Source organism: Oncorhynchus mykiss, chromosome 21 (assembly GCF_013265735.2).
Source record: "Oncorhynchus mykiss isolate Arlee chromosome 21, USDA_OmykA_1.1, whole genome shotgun sequence".
Taxonomy (NCBI): Eukaryota; Metazoa; Chordata; class Actinopteri; order Salmoniformes; family Salmonidae; genus Oncorhynchus; species Oncorhynchus mykiss.
Window position 1 is genome coordinate 57,821,622 of NC_048585.1, and position 18,081 is coordinate 57,839,702.

The 18,081-nt window shown below is 45.4% G+C and overlaps 1 protein-coding gene across 1 annotated transcript in view; it reads left to right on the plus strand.

The window, feature by feature from the left end:
• LOC110500761 (NACHT and WD repeat domain-containing protein 2) overlaps nucleotides 1-18,081 on the plus strand; it is an 87,735-nt gene that overhangs the window by 55,542 nt on the left and 14,112 nt on the right. The window contains exon 5 of the mRNA XM_036958270.1: nucleotides 15,508-15,711. Within this exon, the coding sequence (XP_036814165.1) occupies nucleotides 15,508-15,711 (204 nt within the window). The remainder of the gene's footprint in view (nucleotides 1-15,507; nucleotides 15,712-18,081) is intronic.

The window sequence follows — 18,081 nt, forward strand, 5'->3', positions numbered from 1 at the left end:
ACACACACACACAAACACACACAAACACGCACACAGAGAGAATAACACCTGTAGGGGCTTTTTTCAAACCTGTCGACCTGTTGGCGCAAATAAGGCAGGTTTCCATAGCGATGCCAGGGGTTGGCATGGTGATGGTGTCATTGACCCAGAGATTAAGCATGACAATGAGGCGTGACTGGATTATTCCTCTCCCGACCGACTAGAATTCCCTAAAACGATGGACTTCAATACCCCTTCACAAAATTCAGTTGTTTTCCCTGTTTTTGCCACTTTCTTTTTTCAGCTTAGTTCCTCTTGCCTAATGGAAATATCATGTTATTTTGCTGAGGTGTAAGAGGAGGGTGTGCAGTTAAACTGTAACACAGCTGTTTTTTTTTACAGCACAGTAAACTGCCATTCAGTCTACATGATGTCAGTGTTAATCCGATACGCCTGGTTGGAGACTTGCATTCCGAGAAAGCAACCTGGCCTCAGGGGTAGACGTAACATAATAAAAATTAATTTTTATGTGACGTATAAATTTGTTTGATATGCTATGTTTGGTATTGTATGTATTCATTTGTGGTTGTCCGTCATCCATTTTGTATTTGATATGTTGCGAACCACAATTCCGATGATATGTTACCTTTAACAATTCCTATGATATGTCACGTTTTACAATTCATATAATATGTTACAGAACCTTCCATTACACCATAGACTAGGTGTCAACAGTGTGTTACAGTTTTTTTCGATTGCTAAACGACAGTGGGCACAACTGGAGTCACGTGTGCAAAACTACAGTCTGCACTACCAACAGTCACCTGAGCTAAACAGTTCACATCACCTGCAAAACTCATTCCAAGCAACACAACTCTTAACACATGGCTCAAAACACGCTCAGTGCAGCCAAACACTATGCACAACCCTCACTGAGATAACACACACTGTCACTCAGAACACACTGAGAGTAAAAACACTAGCATCAAACACCAATACAGAAAATACAAACTTTTCATCTTTACAGTTTGAACAATTTCAGTGACTTCATACAAAGTAATATTTTCTTCAAAGAAAAGAGTGACATAAAATGTTTAGAACATAACAATTATTTAAGGTAAATGAAAATGAGCAGTTTGCTTCAATTGTCTGTAGTAATTTACGGAATTACAGTAATGAGAAAAAAAGGTAGAGACTATAAGTACATACTGTAATTCGAACAAATAATTGAGGGACTAATCCTGCCTCTCTCTAGCATCAAGCCACAGGTTTTCTTCAACATCACATCTAATGTTTTCTCTTGCCATGCACCTGGGGAAGAACCTTCTGGAGTGCCTTATCTATCCCTGGCAGTCCTCTGGACTCACATCCTGGCATGGCTTCCAAAAGAGACATTTGGTCATGTGGGTGGTGACCAAACACTTTCCACCTCCAGGCAGAGTAAAACTCCTCTATTGGGTTGAGGAAGGGTGAATATGCAGGCAGGTACAAAACCATAAATCTGTGATGTGCTGCAAACCGATCTGTGACAGCTGCAGAGTGGTGAAAAGCAACGTTATCGCAAACTATGACAAAAACTTGGGGGTTTCTTAGTTCTGCTGGCACTAGCTGAGCATAGAGCTGTTCTAGGAAAGCTATACGCCTTTCTGTGTTGTATAGGCCAATGAGTGGTGTGTTGAGAAGCAAACTATCATTGGCCATTGCAGCACACATGGTGATATTTCCCCCCCTTTGGCCTGGAACCTCCACAGTGGCCCTTTGACCTATAACATTCCTTCCCCTGCGCCATGTTTTGGCAAGGTTAAATCCAGCTTCATCGATAAATACAAATGAATGTGGTCTTTCCAGTGCTCCCACCTCCATTACTCTCTGAAAAACAGTAAGTGTACAGTTTTACTGTAGAAATGCTAGTGTTTTTTTTTACTGTAAATATTTTGTATAGCTGTGTACGTAACCTCAGACGTCTTACCTGGACATATTGGTATCTTTGCTCTTTTACCCGTTCACTGTTTCTCTCGAACGGTACAGTGTATAACTGTTTCATTGTAACTTGGTGTTTCTTTAGGACTCGAGCAATAGTTGTTGTGCTGACAGAATTAACATTTTCAAATATATCATTATCAGCCAGCACTCTATCTTGAATCTCCCGCAGTTTTATTGCATTGTTGACAACAACCATGTCAACAATAGCATTTTCCTGCGCATCTGAAAATATTTTTCCTCTTCCCCCTGTTGGGGGCAGCCTTTGGGTCCTGTTGTAAAAATATATTTTACAGTCAAACTTACTGTAATATATATCTGTGTAAATATTCTATAATTGCAATACAAAATAGATTCCTGTAATGTTTTCATTTACTGTAAGGATGTAACTCTCACCTGTTTGCATGATGGAAAATTCGCATTACAGATGCCACTGTGGATCTTTGCAAATTGGGTTGTACCCTCAACCCTGCCTCTCTCAATGAGAGACCATGGTTCACGACATGGTCTATAAGTGTAGCCCTTATTTCATCTGAAATAACAGCTCTTTGTCTTCTTTGTCTTCCTCCACGCATCCGCCCTCTCCCTGCCACCCTTCTCCCTCCACGAACCCATCTTCCTTGTTCCATTTCCAAAATGAATCTTTCTGAGCTCTACCTATATATACTGTAATATGTGTGTGTGTTCACTAACAAGTCTAAAACAAGACACCTGCTTAGCCTTTCAGCTGAAATTGCAATCAGCAGTGTTTGAAAGGCACAAGGCTGAAATCTATTCCGTTTTGAATGTGTGGTTCACAGTTTTGACAGCAGTGTGTTAGCATTTGAACAAAGTGCTGTAAATCCACAGTGTTGTGCAGGTTGTGGTTAAAGTCATGGGATAAGTGTGTAGAGTTTTGAAAACTGTGTTCAAGCAATGAAAAACGAAATAGAGTTTGGTCCACATGAACTGCTGCTGTGCAGACTGTAGTTAGAGTTTTGCACATGTGACTCCAGTTGTGTCCACTGTCGTTTAGCAATCGAAAAAAACTGTAATGTTATATAACAGTTTTTTATCATTATAATTGCGCACACATTGATGTCAGACATGCACCTACACCCCAATGCTCTGTTGCCGATGACTGGGATGAATGCAGGAGCAGATTTAAGTGTAACAGCTTTATTACCATATTATGACAGGTTATGACAGGTTGTGTCAGCTTTTAAACAGCGTTATGACTATATTATGACAGGTTATGACAAGTTATGCCAGCTTTTATGACCATATTCTGACATGGTTATGCAACTGGGTGTAAAGTAAAGTGTTAACCAATATGTTACGAATTTGCAATATGTATGATATGGCTAACGTTAGCTAGGTGGCTAATGGTAACGTTAGCTAGGTGGCTAATGGTAAGGTTAGCTAGTTGGCTAAGGTTAGCTAGGTGGCTAAATGGCGAATGGTAATGTTAGCTAGGTGACTAACGCTAACATTAGCTAGGTGGCTAGGTGGCTAACGCTAATGTGAGCTAAGCTTCGTGTTAAGGTTAAGGTTAGGCTTAGGAGTAAGGTTAAAGGGTTAAGGTTATGGGAAGGGTTAGCTAACATGCTAAGTAGTTTTTAAGTATCTAAAAGGTAATAAGTTGTCGGTGATCTTTGGGTTTCTAGACGTTCACGTTATACGCCAACTCCTCCACCCCGACCAACCACCCTCTTTTTGTTTTTGCCTTAAGTTATCTTCAGTCTTATGTAACCACACCAAAAGTCACATACCTTATCATACTATTGTGAGTTTCGTTTACTATGTTGCATCTAGTCTATGAGACCAGGCTGGAGAAAGTAGTTTTACAGGTCAATGGCATGGAGAAGCCATCTTAACACAAAAAGAGGGCAAACAGAAAAACACGATAATCAGACATAATCACAGATTCTGGTCACCAAAAGCCTTATCAGAAGGGATTTCCCATCGCCTGCCATTCAAACCAGATTAGTGTTGATGATTGATGCTAACAGGAAGAATAGCGTCAAACAGTTTTCAAAGTGTTCAATGTTTTAATAAGTAGATTTATACCAGTCTCCATGACCTATCAGATTACTGTGATTATTTATATTGTTCTTGTTCCATGACATCTTGGTTCATATTTTCCTCATTTACATTTGTTCTCCTGTATTCTTAAAGCACAAATATATGTGTTCCTTTCCCTTCAAAATTCAATGCAATGGTTAAGAGGGCTATTTTATAGCCATATTGATTAATTGATTTGTTGGCTGATTCATATCCGCTATAATATTCCTATAGTGCCCCACACCTCATTGGAGTGAATCTCCCAAGCAGAGGAGTGCAGCTAAATACTGCAGATGTTTTTTATCCCACAAGAACTATCCTCCTCCTCCTCCCTGCTCCTCCCACCACACGGCTCCTCCCTGCTCCTCCCCTTCCCTCCCTCCTCCTCCCTGCTCCCTGCTCCTCCCCTTCCCTCCTTCCTCCTCCCTGCTCCTCCTCCCTGCTCCATTCTCCTCCCCTTCCCTCCCTGCTCCTCCCTGCTCCTTCTCCCTGCTCCATTCTCCTCCCCTTCCCTCCCTCCCTCCCTCCCTCCTCCTCCCTGCTCCCTTCTCCCCCCCTTCCCTCCCTCCTCCTCCCTCCTCCTCCCTCCTCCTCTCTGCTCCTCCCCTTCCCTCCCTTCTCCTTCCCTTCCCTCCCTTCTCCTCCCCTTCCCTCCCTTCTCCTCCTCCCTGCTCCCTTCTCCTCCCCTTCTCTCCCTCCTCCTCCCTGCTCCCTTCTCCTCCCCTTCCATCCTTCCTCCTCCCCTCCCTCTCTTCTGCCACCACATTCTCCCTCCCTCCCTCCCTCCCTAGACACATCCAAAGTTTCAGTCTGTCAACCTTGGTCCCTTCTTCTACAGTAGTTGGCAAGGTTCCAAGGGTGTAATGCTTTCAGGCTAAGGCAGGTTGGGTGATAAAGTTACCCAGAGAAACTGAGGCCATTTTTTTGTACTGTTCTTCTGGGCAGCAGAGAGAGGGAAGGAGGAAGGAAGGAAGGAAGGAAGGAAGGAAGGAAGGAAGGAAGGAAGGAAGGAAGGAAGGAAGGAAGGAAGGAAGGAAGGAAGGAAGGAAGGAAGGAAGGAAGGGAGATGGAGATGGAGATGGAGATGGAGATGGAGATGGAGATGGAGATAGAGAAAGAGGGATAGGTGAGAGAGAGGGATGGAAGAGAGAGGGGGAGAGGAGATTGCATCTGTGCAAGTGTGTGTGACAGGACAGTACATAGAGGGCCAATCACCAACAAATGCACTCACACACATGCACACACACACTCACACACATGCACACACACACACTCACAGTTACTCAGCCACCCTGTCCTTCCCTGCTGTCCCTGCAAGGCAAGCTGACAGAGACTTTGTCAGCAGCTCAGAGAATGAATGACTCTCCCTCCCTCGCTCTCTTTCAATCTCAATCTCTTTCTCTTTCTCTCTCTCACTCTCTCTCTCGCTCTCTTTCTCTCTCTCTGTCTCTTTCTCTCTCTCTCTCTCCTCTCTCTCTCGCTCTCTTTCTCTCTCTCTGTCTCTCTCTTTCTCTTTCTCTCTCTCTCCCACTCTCTCTCTCTCTCGCTCTCTCTCTCGCTCTCTGTCTGTCTCTCTCTCTCTCTCTCAATTCAATTCAATTCAAGGGGCTTCATTGGCATGGGAAACATATGTTAACATTGCCAAAGCAAGTGAAGTAGATAATAATGAATACTAATAATGAACAGAAAACATTACACTCACAGAAGTTCCAAAAGAATAAAGGCATTACAAATGTCATATTCTCTCTCTCTCTCTCTTCTGTTCTGTAGTCCCAAACAAACTGTTCTGTAGTCCCACACAAACTGTTCTGTAGTCCCAAACAAACTGTTCTGTAGTTATACACAAACTGTTCTGTAGTTCCACACAAACTGTTCTGTAGTTCCACACAAACTGTTCTGTAGTTCCACACAAACTGTTCTGTAGTTCCACACAAACTGTTCTGTAGTCCCACACAAACTGTTCTGTAGTCCCAAACAAACTGTTCTGTAGTCCCAAACAAACTGTTCTGTAGTTATACACAAACTGTTCTGTAGTTCCACACAAACTGTTCTGTAGTTCCACACAAACTGTTCTGTAGTCCCACACAAACTGTTCTGTAGTCCCAAACAAACTGTTCTGTAGTTCCACACAAACTGTTCTGTAGTTCCACACAAACTGTTCTGTAGTTCTACACAAACTGTTCTGTAGTCCCAAACAAACTGTTCTGTAGTTCCACACAAACTGTTCTGTAGTCCCACACAAACTGTTCTGTAGTTCTACACAAACTGTTCTGTAGTCCCAAACAAACTGTTCTGTAGTTCCACACAAACTGTTCTGTAGTTCCACACAAACTGTTCTGTAGTCCCACACAAACTGTTCTGTAGTTCTACACAAACTGTTCTGTAGTCCCACACAAACTGTTCTGTAGTTCCACACAAACTGTTCTGTAGTTCTACACAAACTGTTCTGTAGTCCCACACAAACTGTTCTGTAGTTCCACACAAACTGTTCTGTAGTTCTACACAAACTGTTCTGTAGTTATACACAAACTGTTCTGTAGTTCTACACAAACTGTTCTGTAGTCCCAAACAAACTGTTCTGTAGTTCTACACAAACTGTTCTGTAGTCCCACACAAACTGTTCTGTAGTTCTACACAAACTGTTCTGTAGTTCCACACAAACTGTTCTGTAGTCCCACACAAACTGTTCTGTAGTTATACACAAACTGTTCTGTAGTTATACACAAACTGTTCTGTAGTTATACACAAACTGTTCTGTAGTTCTACACAAACTGTTCTGTAGTCCCACACAAACTGTTCTGTAGTTCCACACAAACTGTTCTGTAGTTATACACAAACTGTTCTGTAGTCCCACACAAACTGTTCTGTAGTCCCAAACAAACTGTTCTGTAGTTATACACAAACTGTTCTGTAGTTCCACACAAACTGTTCTGTAGTTCCACACAAACTGTTCTGTAGTTCCACACAAACTGTTCTGTAGTTCCACACAAACTGTTCTGTAGTTCCACACAAACTGTTCTGTAGTTCCACACAAACTGTTCTGTAGTCCCACACAAACTGTTCTGTAGTCCCAAACAAACTGTTCTGTAGTTCCACACAAACTGTTCTGTAGTTCCACACAAACTGTTCTGTAGTTCTACACAAACTGTTCTGTAGTCCCAAACAAACTGTTCTGTAGTTCCACACAAACTGTTCTGTAGTCCCACACAAACTGTTCTGTAGTTCTACACAAACTGTTCTGTAGTCCCAAACAAACTGTTCTGTAGTTCCACACAAACTGTTCTGTAGTTCCACACAAACTGTTCTGTAGTCCCACACAAACTGTTCTGTAGTTCTACACAAACTGTTCTGTAGTCCCACACAAACTGTTCTGTAGTTCCACACAAACTGTTCTGTAGTTCTACACAAACTGTTCTGTAGTCCCACACAAACTGTTCTGTAGTTCCACACAAACTGTTCTGTAGTTCTACACAAACTGTTCTGTAGTTATACACAAACTGTTCTGTAGTTCTACACAAACTGTTCTGTAGTCCCAAACAAACTGTTCTGTAGTTCTACACAAACTGTTCTGTAGTCCCACACAAACTGTTCTGTAGTTCTACACAAACTGTTCTGTAGTTCCACACAAACTGTTCTGTAGTCCCACACAAACTGTTCTGTAGTTATACACAAACTGTTCTGTAGTTCCACACAAACTGTTCTGTAGTCCCAAACAAACTGTTCTGTAGTTCCACACAAACTGTTCTGTAGTTCCACACAAACTGTTCTGTAGTTCCACACAAACTGTTCTGTAGTCCCACACAAACTGTTCTGTAGTTCCACACACAAAACTCTGCCTTAAACTGGCTCTGTAAAAGAAAACAGCTGATGGAGGGCTTTGATTGGAGCTGTTGCTATTTCCTAATGAGGAGAATGTATCTCATCTCCCGTTGTCTTTCAAAACTTTCCATTTCCTTCATGTCAGCGAGTTTTCTGTGATCTCGGTCAGCATCCATGTACAAACGACTGTCACTTGTGTCTTCAAACAGCCGACATGTCTTAACTCTCTCCCTCAGATCCCTCGCCAAGCAATTTCAGGGGAACTGCCTCAATTTTGTCCAACAGGCCCGAATAGAAATTGGTTTTGGCTGAAAAAATAGCTAGCTAACCCCATTCACATGTCTTTCGCTGTATCTCAAAAGACACACAATCCCAAACACAAGACACTCATTTGATCTTGTTCAGTGTTTCTCATCAAAAAGTCCTTTTCATCAACAAGACTCAGAGCTGAAGATACGACAAGTCACATAGACCAGTACCCCCAACCCTGGTCCTCCAGTACCCCCAACCCTGGTCCTCCAGTACCCCCAACCCTGGTCCTCCAGCACCCCCAACCCTGGTCCTCCAGTACCCCCAACCCTGGTCCTCCAGTACCCCCAACCCTGGTCCTCCAGCACCCCCAACCCTGGTCCTCCAGTACCCCCAACTCTGGTCCTCCAGCACCCCCAACTCTGGTCCTCCAGTACCCCCAACCCTGGTCCTCCAGCACCCCCAACCGTGGTCCTCCAGTACCCCCAACCCTGGTCCTCCAGTACCCCCAACAGTGTTTCCCAACCCTGGTCCTCCAGTACCCCCAACCCTGGTCCTCCAGCACCCCCAACCCTGGTCCTCCAGTACCCCCAACCCTGGTCCTCCAGTACCCCCAACCCTGGTCCTCCAGCACCCCCAACCCTGGTCCTCCAGCACCTCCAACCCTGGTCCTCCAGCACCCCCAACCCTGGTCCTCCAGTACCCCCAACCCTGGTCCTCCAGCACCCCCAACCGTGGTCCTCCAGTACCCCCAACCCTGGTCCTCCAGTACCCCCAACAGTGTTTCCCAACCCTGGTCCTCCAGTACCCCCAACCCTGGTCCTCCAGCACCCCCAACCCTGGTCCTCCAGTACCCCCAACCCTGGTCCTCCAGTACCCCCAACAGTGTTTCCCAACCCTGGTCCTCCAGTACCCCCAACTCTGGTCCTCCAGCACCCCCAACTCTGGTCCTCCAGTACCCCCAACAGTGTTTCCAGGGTTGGGAGTGATGTTCTGCTCCTGCTCCTATTCTCCTCACATGCGTGTGATTCTGCACATCAAGCCTCAACTGGTAACTAACTGTTCGTAATAATGATAATGGTTTGGTGGTTGCTCAAAAGCATACTGAGTAGTGTGGCTACAGGTCATTTACCAAAGTTACCAGAGTCTACAGTATGTAGCAGAAAATATATTGCAATCTATCGTAACTTTGGTAATTTATACTTGAATTCACATCACAATACCCCATAATGACAAAGCAAAACTGGTTTTTAGAAAACCATGAGGTAATTGTCTGTGGAGCTCCGAGACAGGATTGGGTCAAGGCACAGAAGTGGGGAAGGGTGCCAAAACATTTTTGCAGCATTGTAGCAGAGTAGAGTCTACTCTAGCAGAGTAGAACACCTGTTTAGGAGAGGTGCTAGCAGAGTAGAACACCTGTTTAGGAGAGGTGCTGGCTAGCAGAGTAGAACACCTGTTTAGGAGAGGTGCTAGCAGAGTAGAACACCTGTTTAGGTGAGGTGCTGGCAGAGTAGAACACCTGTTTAGGAGAGGTGCTGGCAGAGTAGAACACCTGTTTAGGAGAGGTGCTGGCAGAGTAGAACACCTGTTTAGGAGAGGTGCTGGCAGAGTAGAACACCTGTTTAGGTGAGGTGCTGGCTAGCAGAGTAGAACACCTGTTTAGGAGAGGTGCTGGCAGAGTAGAACACCTGTTTAGGAGAGGTGCTGGCTAGCAGAGTAGAACACCTGTTTAGTTGAGGTGCTGGCTAGCAGAGTAGAACACCTGTTTAGGAGAGGTGCTAGCAGAGTAGAACACCTGTTTAGGTGAGGTGCTGGCTAGCAGAGTAGAACACCTGTTTAGTTGAGGTGCTGGCTAGCAGAGTAGAACACCTGTTTAGGTGAGGTGCTGGCTAGCAGAGTAGAACACCTGTTTAGGTGAGGTGCTAGCAGAGTAGAACACCTGTTTAGGTGAGGTGCTGGCTAGCAGAGTAGAACACCTGTTTAGGAGAGGTGCTGGCTAGCAGAGTAGAACACCTGTTTAGGAGAGGTGCTGGCTAGCAGAGTAGAACACCTGTTTAGGAGAGGTGCTAGCAGAGTAGAACACCTGTTTAGGAGAGGTGCTGGCTAGCAGAGTAGAACACCTGTTTAGGAGAGGTGCTAGCAGAGTAGAACACCTGTTTAGGAGAGGTGCTGGCTAGCAGAGTAGAACACCTGTTTAGGAGAGGTGCTAGCAGAGTAGAACACCTGTTTAGGAGAGGTGCTGGCAGAGTAGAACACCTGTTTAGGAGAGGTGCTAGCAGAGTAGAACACCTGTTTAGGTGAGGTGCTGGCTAGCAGAGTAGAACACCTGTTTAGGAGAGGTGCTAGCAGAGTAGAACACCTGTTTAGGAGAGGTGCTGGCAGAGTAGAACACCTGTTTAGGAGAGGTGCTAGCAGAGTAGAACACCTGTTTAGGTGAGGTGCTGGCTAGCAGAGTAGAACACCTGTTTAGGAGAGGTGCTAGCAGAGTAGAACACCTGTTTAGGTGAGGTGCTGGCTAGCAGAGTAGAACACCTGTTTAGGCGAGGTGCTGGCAGAGTAGAACACCTGTTTAGGAGAGGTGCTAGCAGAGTAGAACACCTGTTTAGGAGAGGTGCTGGCAGAGTAGAACACCTGTTTAGGAGAGGTGCTGGCAGAGTAGAACACCTGTTTAGGTGAGGTGCTGGCTAGCAGAGTAGAACACCTGTTTAGGAGAGGTGCTGGCAGAGTAGAACACCTGTTTAGGAGAGGTGCTAGCAGAGTAGAACACCTGTTTAGAAGAGGTGCTGGCTAGCAGAGTAGAACACCTGTTTAGGAGAGGTGCTGGCTAGCAGAGTAGAACACCTGTTTAGGTGAGGTGCTGGCTAGCAGAGTAGAACACCTGTTTAGGAGAGGTGCTAGCAGAGTAGAACACCTGTTTAGGAGAGGTGCTGGCAGAGTAGAACACCTGTTTAGGAGAGGTGCTGGCAGAGTAGAACACCTGTTTAGGAGAGGTGCTGGCAGAGTAGAACACCTGTTTATGAGAGGTGCTGGCAGAGTAGAACACCTGTTTAGGAGAGGTGCTGGCTAGCAGAGTAGAACACCTGTTTAGCAGAGTAGAACACCTGTTTAGGAGAGGTGCTGGCTAGCAGAGTAGAACACCTGTTTAGGGGAGGTGCTGGATAGCAGAGTATAACACCTGTTTAGGAGAGGTGCTGGCTAGCAGAATAGAACACCTGTTTAGGAGAGGTGCTAGCAGAGTAGAACACCTGTTTAGGAGAGGTGCTGGCTAGCAGAGTAGAACACCTGTTTAGGAGAGGTGCTAGCAGAGTAAAACACCTGTTTAGGAGAGGTGCTGGCTAGCAGAGTAGAACACCTGTTTAGGAGAGGTGCTAGCAGAGTAGAACACCTGTTTAGGAGAGGTGCTGGCTAGCAGAGTAGAACACCTGTTTAGGAGAGGTGCTAGCAGAGTAGAACACCTGTTTAGGAGAGGTGCTGGCTAGCAGAGTAGAACACCTGTTTAGGTGAGGTGCTAGCAGAGTAGAACACCTGTTTAGGTGAGGTGCTAGCAGAGTAGAACACCTGTTTAGGAGAGGTGCTAGCAGAGTAGAACACCTGTTTAGGAGAGGTGCTGGCTAGCAGAGTAGAACACCTGTTTAGGTGAGGTGCTGGCTAGCAGAGTAGAACACCTGTTTAGGAGAGGTGCTGGCAGAGTAGAACACCTGTTTAGGAGAGGTGCTGGCAGAGTAGAACACCTGTTTAGGTGAGGTGCTGGCAGAGTAGAACACCTGTTTAGGAGAGGTGCTGGCAGAGTAGAACACCTGTTTAGGAGAGGTGCTGGCAGAGTAGAACACCTGTTTAGGAGAGGTGCTGGCAGAGTAGAACACCTGTTTAGGTGAGGTGCTGGCTAGCAGAGTAGAACACCTGTTTAGGAGAGGTGCTGGCAGAGTAGAACACCTGTTTAGGAGAGGTGCTGGCTAGCAGAGTAGAACACCTGTTTAGTTGAGGTGCTGGCTAGCAGAGTAGAACACCTGTTTAGGAGAGGTGCTAGCAGAGTAGAACACCTGTTTAGGTGAGGTGCTGGCTAGCAGAGTAGAACACCTGTTTAGTTGAGGTGCTGGCTAGCAGAGTAGAACACCTGTTTAGGTGAGGTGCTGGCTAGCAGAGTAGAACACCTGTTTAGGTGAGGTGCTAGCAGAGTAGAACACCTGTTTAGGTGAGGTGCTGGCTAGCAGAGTAGAACACCTGTTTAGGAGAGGTGCTGGCTAGCAGAGTAGAACACCTGTTTAGGAGAGGTGCTGGCTAGCAGAGTAGAACACCTGTTTAGGAGAGGTGCTAGCAGAGTAGAACACCTGTTTAGGAGAGGTGCTGGCTAGCAGAGTAGAACACCTGTTTAGGAGAGGTGCTAGCAGAGTAGAACACCTGTTTAGGAGAGGTGCTGGCTAGCAGAGTAGAACACCTGTTTAGGAGAGGTGCTAGCAGAGTAGAACACCTGTTTAGGAGAGGTGCTGGCTAGCAGAGTAGAACACCTGTTTAGGAGAGGTGCTAGCAGAGTAGAACACCTGTTTAGGAGAGGTGCTAGCAGAGTAGAACACCTGTTTAGGAGAGGTGCTGGCAGAGTAGAACACCTGTTTAGGAGAGGTGCTAGCAGAGTAGAACACCTGTTTAGGTGAGGTGCTGGCTAGCAGAGTAGAACACCTGTTTAGGAGAGGTGCTAGCAGAGTAGAACACCTGTTTAGGAGAGGTGCTGGCAGAGTAGAACACCTGTTTAGGAGAGGTGCTAGCAGAGTAGAACACCTGTTTAGGTGAGGTGCTGGCTAGCAGAGTAGAACACCTGTTTAGGAGAGGTGCTAGCAGAGTAGAACACCTGTTTAGGAGAGGTGCTGGCAGAGTAGAACACCTGTTTAGGAGAGGTGCTGGCAGAGTAGAACACCTGTTTAGGTGAGGTGCTGGCTAGCAGAGTAGAACACCTGTTTAGGAGAGGTGCTGGCAGAGTAGAACACCTGTTTAGGAGAGGTGCTAGCAGAGTAGAACACCTGTTTAGGAGAGGTGCTGGCTAGCAGAGTAGAACACCTGTTTAGGAGAGGTGCTGGCTAGCAGAGTAGAACACCTGTTTAGGTGAGGTGCTGGCTAGCAGAGTAGAACACCTGTTTAGGAGAGGTGCTGGCAGAGTAGAACACCTGTTTAGGAGAGGTGCTAGCAGAGTAGAACACCTGTTTAGGTGAGGTGCTGGCTAGCAGAGTAGAACACCTGTTTAGGAGAGGTGCTAGCAGAGTAGAACACCTGTTTAGGTGAGGTGCTGGCTAGCAGAGTAGAACACCTGTTTAGGAGAGGTGCTGGCAGAGTAGAACACCTGTTTAGGAGAGGTGCTAGCAGAGTAGAACACCTGTTTAGGAGAGGTGCTGGCAGAGTAGAACACCTGTTTAGGAGAGGTGCTGGCAGAGTAGAACACCTGTTTAGGTGAGGTGCTGGCTAGCAGAGTAGAACACCTGTTTAGGAGAGGTGCTGGCAGAGTAGAACACCTGTTTAGGAGAGGTGCTAGCAGAGTAGAACACCTGTTTAGGAGAGGTGCTGGCTAGCAGAGTAGAACACCTGTTTAGGAGAGGTGCTGGCTAGCAGAGTAGAACACCTGTTTAGGTGAGGTGCTGGCTAGCAGAGTAGAACACCTGTTTAGGTGAGGTGCTGGCTAGCAGAGTAGAACACCTGTTTAGGAGAGGTGCTAGCAGAGTAGAACACCTGTTTAGGAGAGGTGCTGGCTAGCAGAGTAGAACACCTGTTTAGGAGAGGTGCTGGCTAGCAGAGTAGAACACCTGTTTAGGTGAGGTGCTGGCTAGCAGAGTAGAACACCTGTTTAGGAGAGGTGCTAGCAGAGTAGAACACCTGTTTAGGAGAGGTGCTGGCAGAGTAGAACACCTGTTTAGGAGAGGTGCTAGCAGAGTAGAACACCTGTTTAGGTGAGGTGCTAGCAGAGTAGAACACCTGTTTAGGAGAGGTGCTAGCAGAGTAGAACACCTGTTTAGGTGAGGTGCTAGCAGAGTAGAACACCTGTTTAGGAGAGGTGCTGGCTAGCAGAGTAGAACACCTGTTTAGGAGAGGTGCTGGCTAGCAGAGTAGAACACCTGTTTAGGTGAGGTGCTGGCTAGCAGAGTAGAACACCTGTTTAGGTGAGGTGCTGGCTAGCAGAGTAGAACACCTGTTTAGGAGAGGTGCTAGCAGAGTAGAACACCTGTTTAGGAGAGGTGCTGGCTAGCAGAGTAGAACACCTGTTTAGGAGAGGTGCTGGCTAGCAGAGTAGAACACCTGTTTAGGTGAGGTGCTGGCTAGCAGAGTAGAACACCTGTTTAGGAGAGGTGCTAGCAGAGTAGAACACCTGTTTAGGAGAGGTGCTGGCAGAGTAGAACACCTGTTTAGGAGAGGTGCTAGCAGAGTAGAACACCTGTTTAGGTGAGGTGCTAGCAGAGTAGAACACCTGTTTAGGAGAGGTGCTAGCAGAGTAGAACACCTGTTTAGGTGAGGTGCTAGCAGAGTAGAACACCTGTTTAGGAGAGGTGCTAGCAGAGTAGAACACCTGTTTAGGTGAGGTGCTAGCAGAGTAGAAATCTTGAATAAGAAAAGAAGAGCCTCTCACTCTTGGAGCTCAGATATAATAATTGAATCATCTAATAACCAACGTTTCGACAGACAAGCTGTCTTCATCAGGTCATGATATTGTTTGATTCTGTCTCCATTCACTCCATTCCAGACATTGTTAATGAGCCGTCCTCCTCTCAGCAGCCTCCACTGACCGACGAACCGAACCCATACTCCTGTTGTTTTCATTCCATTCGATTAATGTCCATTCAAAGCAGCTACCAACACACTGAGAAGGATCACAGACCAATCAAAACAATACAATCCTGATACACTCAGCACATCAGCTATCGCTCGATGGCCCTGACCACTCACTCTGCCTCGGTGTGTGTGTGTGTGTGTTTGAGTGTGTGTGTGTGTGTTTGTGTGTGTGTGTGTGTGTGTGTGTGTGTGTGTGTGTGTGTGTGTGTGTTTGTGTGTATGTGTCTTTGAGTGTGTGTGTGTGTTTGAGTGTGTGTGTGTGCGTGTGTGTGTGTGTGTGTGTTTGTGTGTGTGTGTGCGTGTGTATGTGTCTTTGAGTGTGTGTGTGTGCGTGCGTTGCGTGCGTGCGTTGCGTTGCGTGCGTGCGTGAACTCTAAGCCAAGGCTGACATACATACGATAGATAACACCCACGTGCCTTGCAGATAGCAGCCCGGTACACAGAAGACAAAGGAAAGGCTGTCGTAAGGCACTTCAATGTGAAAATCATTCATTGCCTCACCGATACTCGTAGAACGAGAACAACTAGAAACCTTGAAAACCAATAACCATAGAAAGTCAAGCGATGATGATGATGATGATGATGATGATGACCGTTCAACCTCTCTCTGTCTTTCTTTCTTCCTCCCAGGGGCTGGTGGGAGAGAAGTATGGCAGTATACGCGTGCCGGGGGAGGTGGAGGCTCCAGAGTTTGAGATGATCTTGGATGCGGCGGTGGAGGCGGGCCTAGACACACACATCCTGGAGGAGTGGTACTGTCGAGATGAGAACTCCGTGCCGCCGGCCTACTACCTCAAACCCAAAGCCCAGATGTTGAAGAACTACCAAAACTCAGTAAGTTCTGAACCCTTCTGCCTCAAAACCTACAGAACTGATGCTCAGACCCAGTCGTTCTGGAATGACCGTGGGACGTGGCCAGGGTTCTCTTGCAGTGGAGGCTGGTGGGTTGAGCTATAGGAGGACAGTCTCATCGTAATGGCAGGAATGAAAGACATGCAACGGAGTCAAACGTGGTTTCCATGTGTGTGGCGTGATTGATACCGTTCCACCGTCCTCCTATAGCTCCTCCCACCAGCCTCCACTGTTCTCTTGGATCATATGGAAAAAGTCTAACTGAGTAGGTAGGTCTCAGGGAGACTAGGCCAAGATACTGAAGCATCCATATTCAGCAGATGCTATTATCCAGAGACTTACAGTAAGTGCATTCATCTTCAGATAGCTAGGTGGGACAACCACATCAGCAAAGTCAGTGAAATTAAAAACTATGTATCATATTTACATTGGAAAAAGGGAACCTTTCTGCTCTGTTTTAGTCTAAGCAAACTGTTACGCCCTTCACGTTCACAAAAAGCACCTGTAATTTTGGCCAGTAAAAGTCACCTGGAAACAGCTCTCTTAAAACTTCTAGACTTCAAGTTGCTTCCCCCATTAGAACGTGTTGTTCTGGTGGAACGTTTGAAACCTGTAAAGATTCACCTTGCACTTTCTTAAAAGCTTGTGTAACTATAGTAACTACAGTGTAACTACAGTAACTAAAGCTTTGTAATCTTACTGTGAGTTGGCACTAGCAGTAAACATATCTGTGGCTCTCCGTGCAGCTGTCACAGTCCCCATGTCACTACAGTGTAACTACAGTAACTACAGTTTAACTACAGTAACTACAGTGTAACTACAGTAACTACAGTGTAACTACAGTAACTATAGTGTAACTACAGTAACTACAGTGTAACTACAGTAACTATAGTGTAACTACAGTGTAACTACAGTGTAACTACAGTAACTATAGTGTAACTACAGTAACTACAGTGTAACTACAGTAACTATAGTGTAACTACAGTAACTACAGTGTAACTACAGTAACTATAGTGTAACTACAGTGTAACTACAGTGTAACTACAGTAACTACAGTTTAACTACAGTAACTACAGTGTAACTACAATAACTACAGTGTAACTATAGTAACTACAGTAACTACAGTGTAACTACAGTAACTATAGTGTAACTACAGTAACTACAGTGTAACTACAGTAACTATAGTGTAACTACAGTGTAACTACAGTGTAACTACAGTAATTATAGTGTAACTACAGTGTAACTACAGTGTAACTACAGTAACTACAGTTTAACTACAGTAACTACAGTGTAACTACAATAACTACAGTGTAACTATAGTAACTACAGTAACTACAGTGTAACTACAGTAACTACAGTTTAACTACAGTAACTACAGTGTAACTACAGTAACTACAGTGTAACTACAGTAACTAAAGTGTAACTATAGTAACTACAGTAACTACAGTGTAACTACAGTAACTACAGTGTAATGACAGTAACTACAGTGTAACTACAGTAACTATAGTGTAACTGCAGTAACTACAGTGTAACTACAGTAACTACAGTGTAACTACAGTAACTACAGTGTAACTACAGTAACTACAGTGTAACTACAGTAACTATAGTGTAACTACAGTGTAACTACAGTAACTACAGTGTAACTACAGTGTAACTATAGTAACTACAGTGTAACTACAGTGTAACTACAGTAACTACAGTGTAACTACAGTAACTACAGTATAACTATAGTAACTACAGTAACTACAGTGTAACTATAGTAACTACAGTGTAATCACAGTAACTACAGTGTAACTACAGTAACTACAGTGTAACTACAGTCACTACAGTGTAATTACAGTCACTACAGTGTAATTACAGTAACTACAGTGTAATTACAGTAACTACAGTGTAACTACAGTAACTACAGTAACTACAGTGTAACTACAGTCACTACAGTGTAATTACAGTAACTACAGTAACTACAGTAACTACAGCGCTCGGCTAGTTAGTCAAGTTAAGCATTATAAGTACACTCTAACGCATGGGTGTCAAACTCTGGCCCGCGGGGTAATTATATTTGGCCCGCGAGACAATACCAAATTACTACTAGAGCTGGCCCGCCGGTATTATACAGCGCATTCACCACTAATACTACGAATCCCATAATGCTCTGCTGTTTTTGCGCGCCAATCAGGACAGGACCCAGAAACGCTCTCTCCTCTGTGACAGTAGTCATAGCAACATAGACGCTACAACTGTCAGCGAGCTAACCCTTCCCAAAAATGGCGAAAAGAAAGGCAGAAAACAGGAGCTTTCTGGACAAGTGGGAGGCAGAATATCTGTTTACATATGTAAAAGACAAACCTGTTT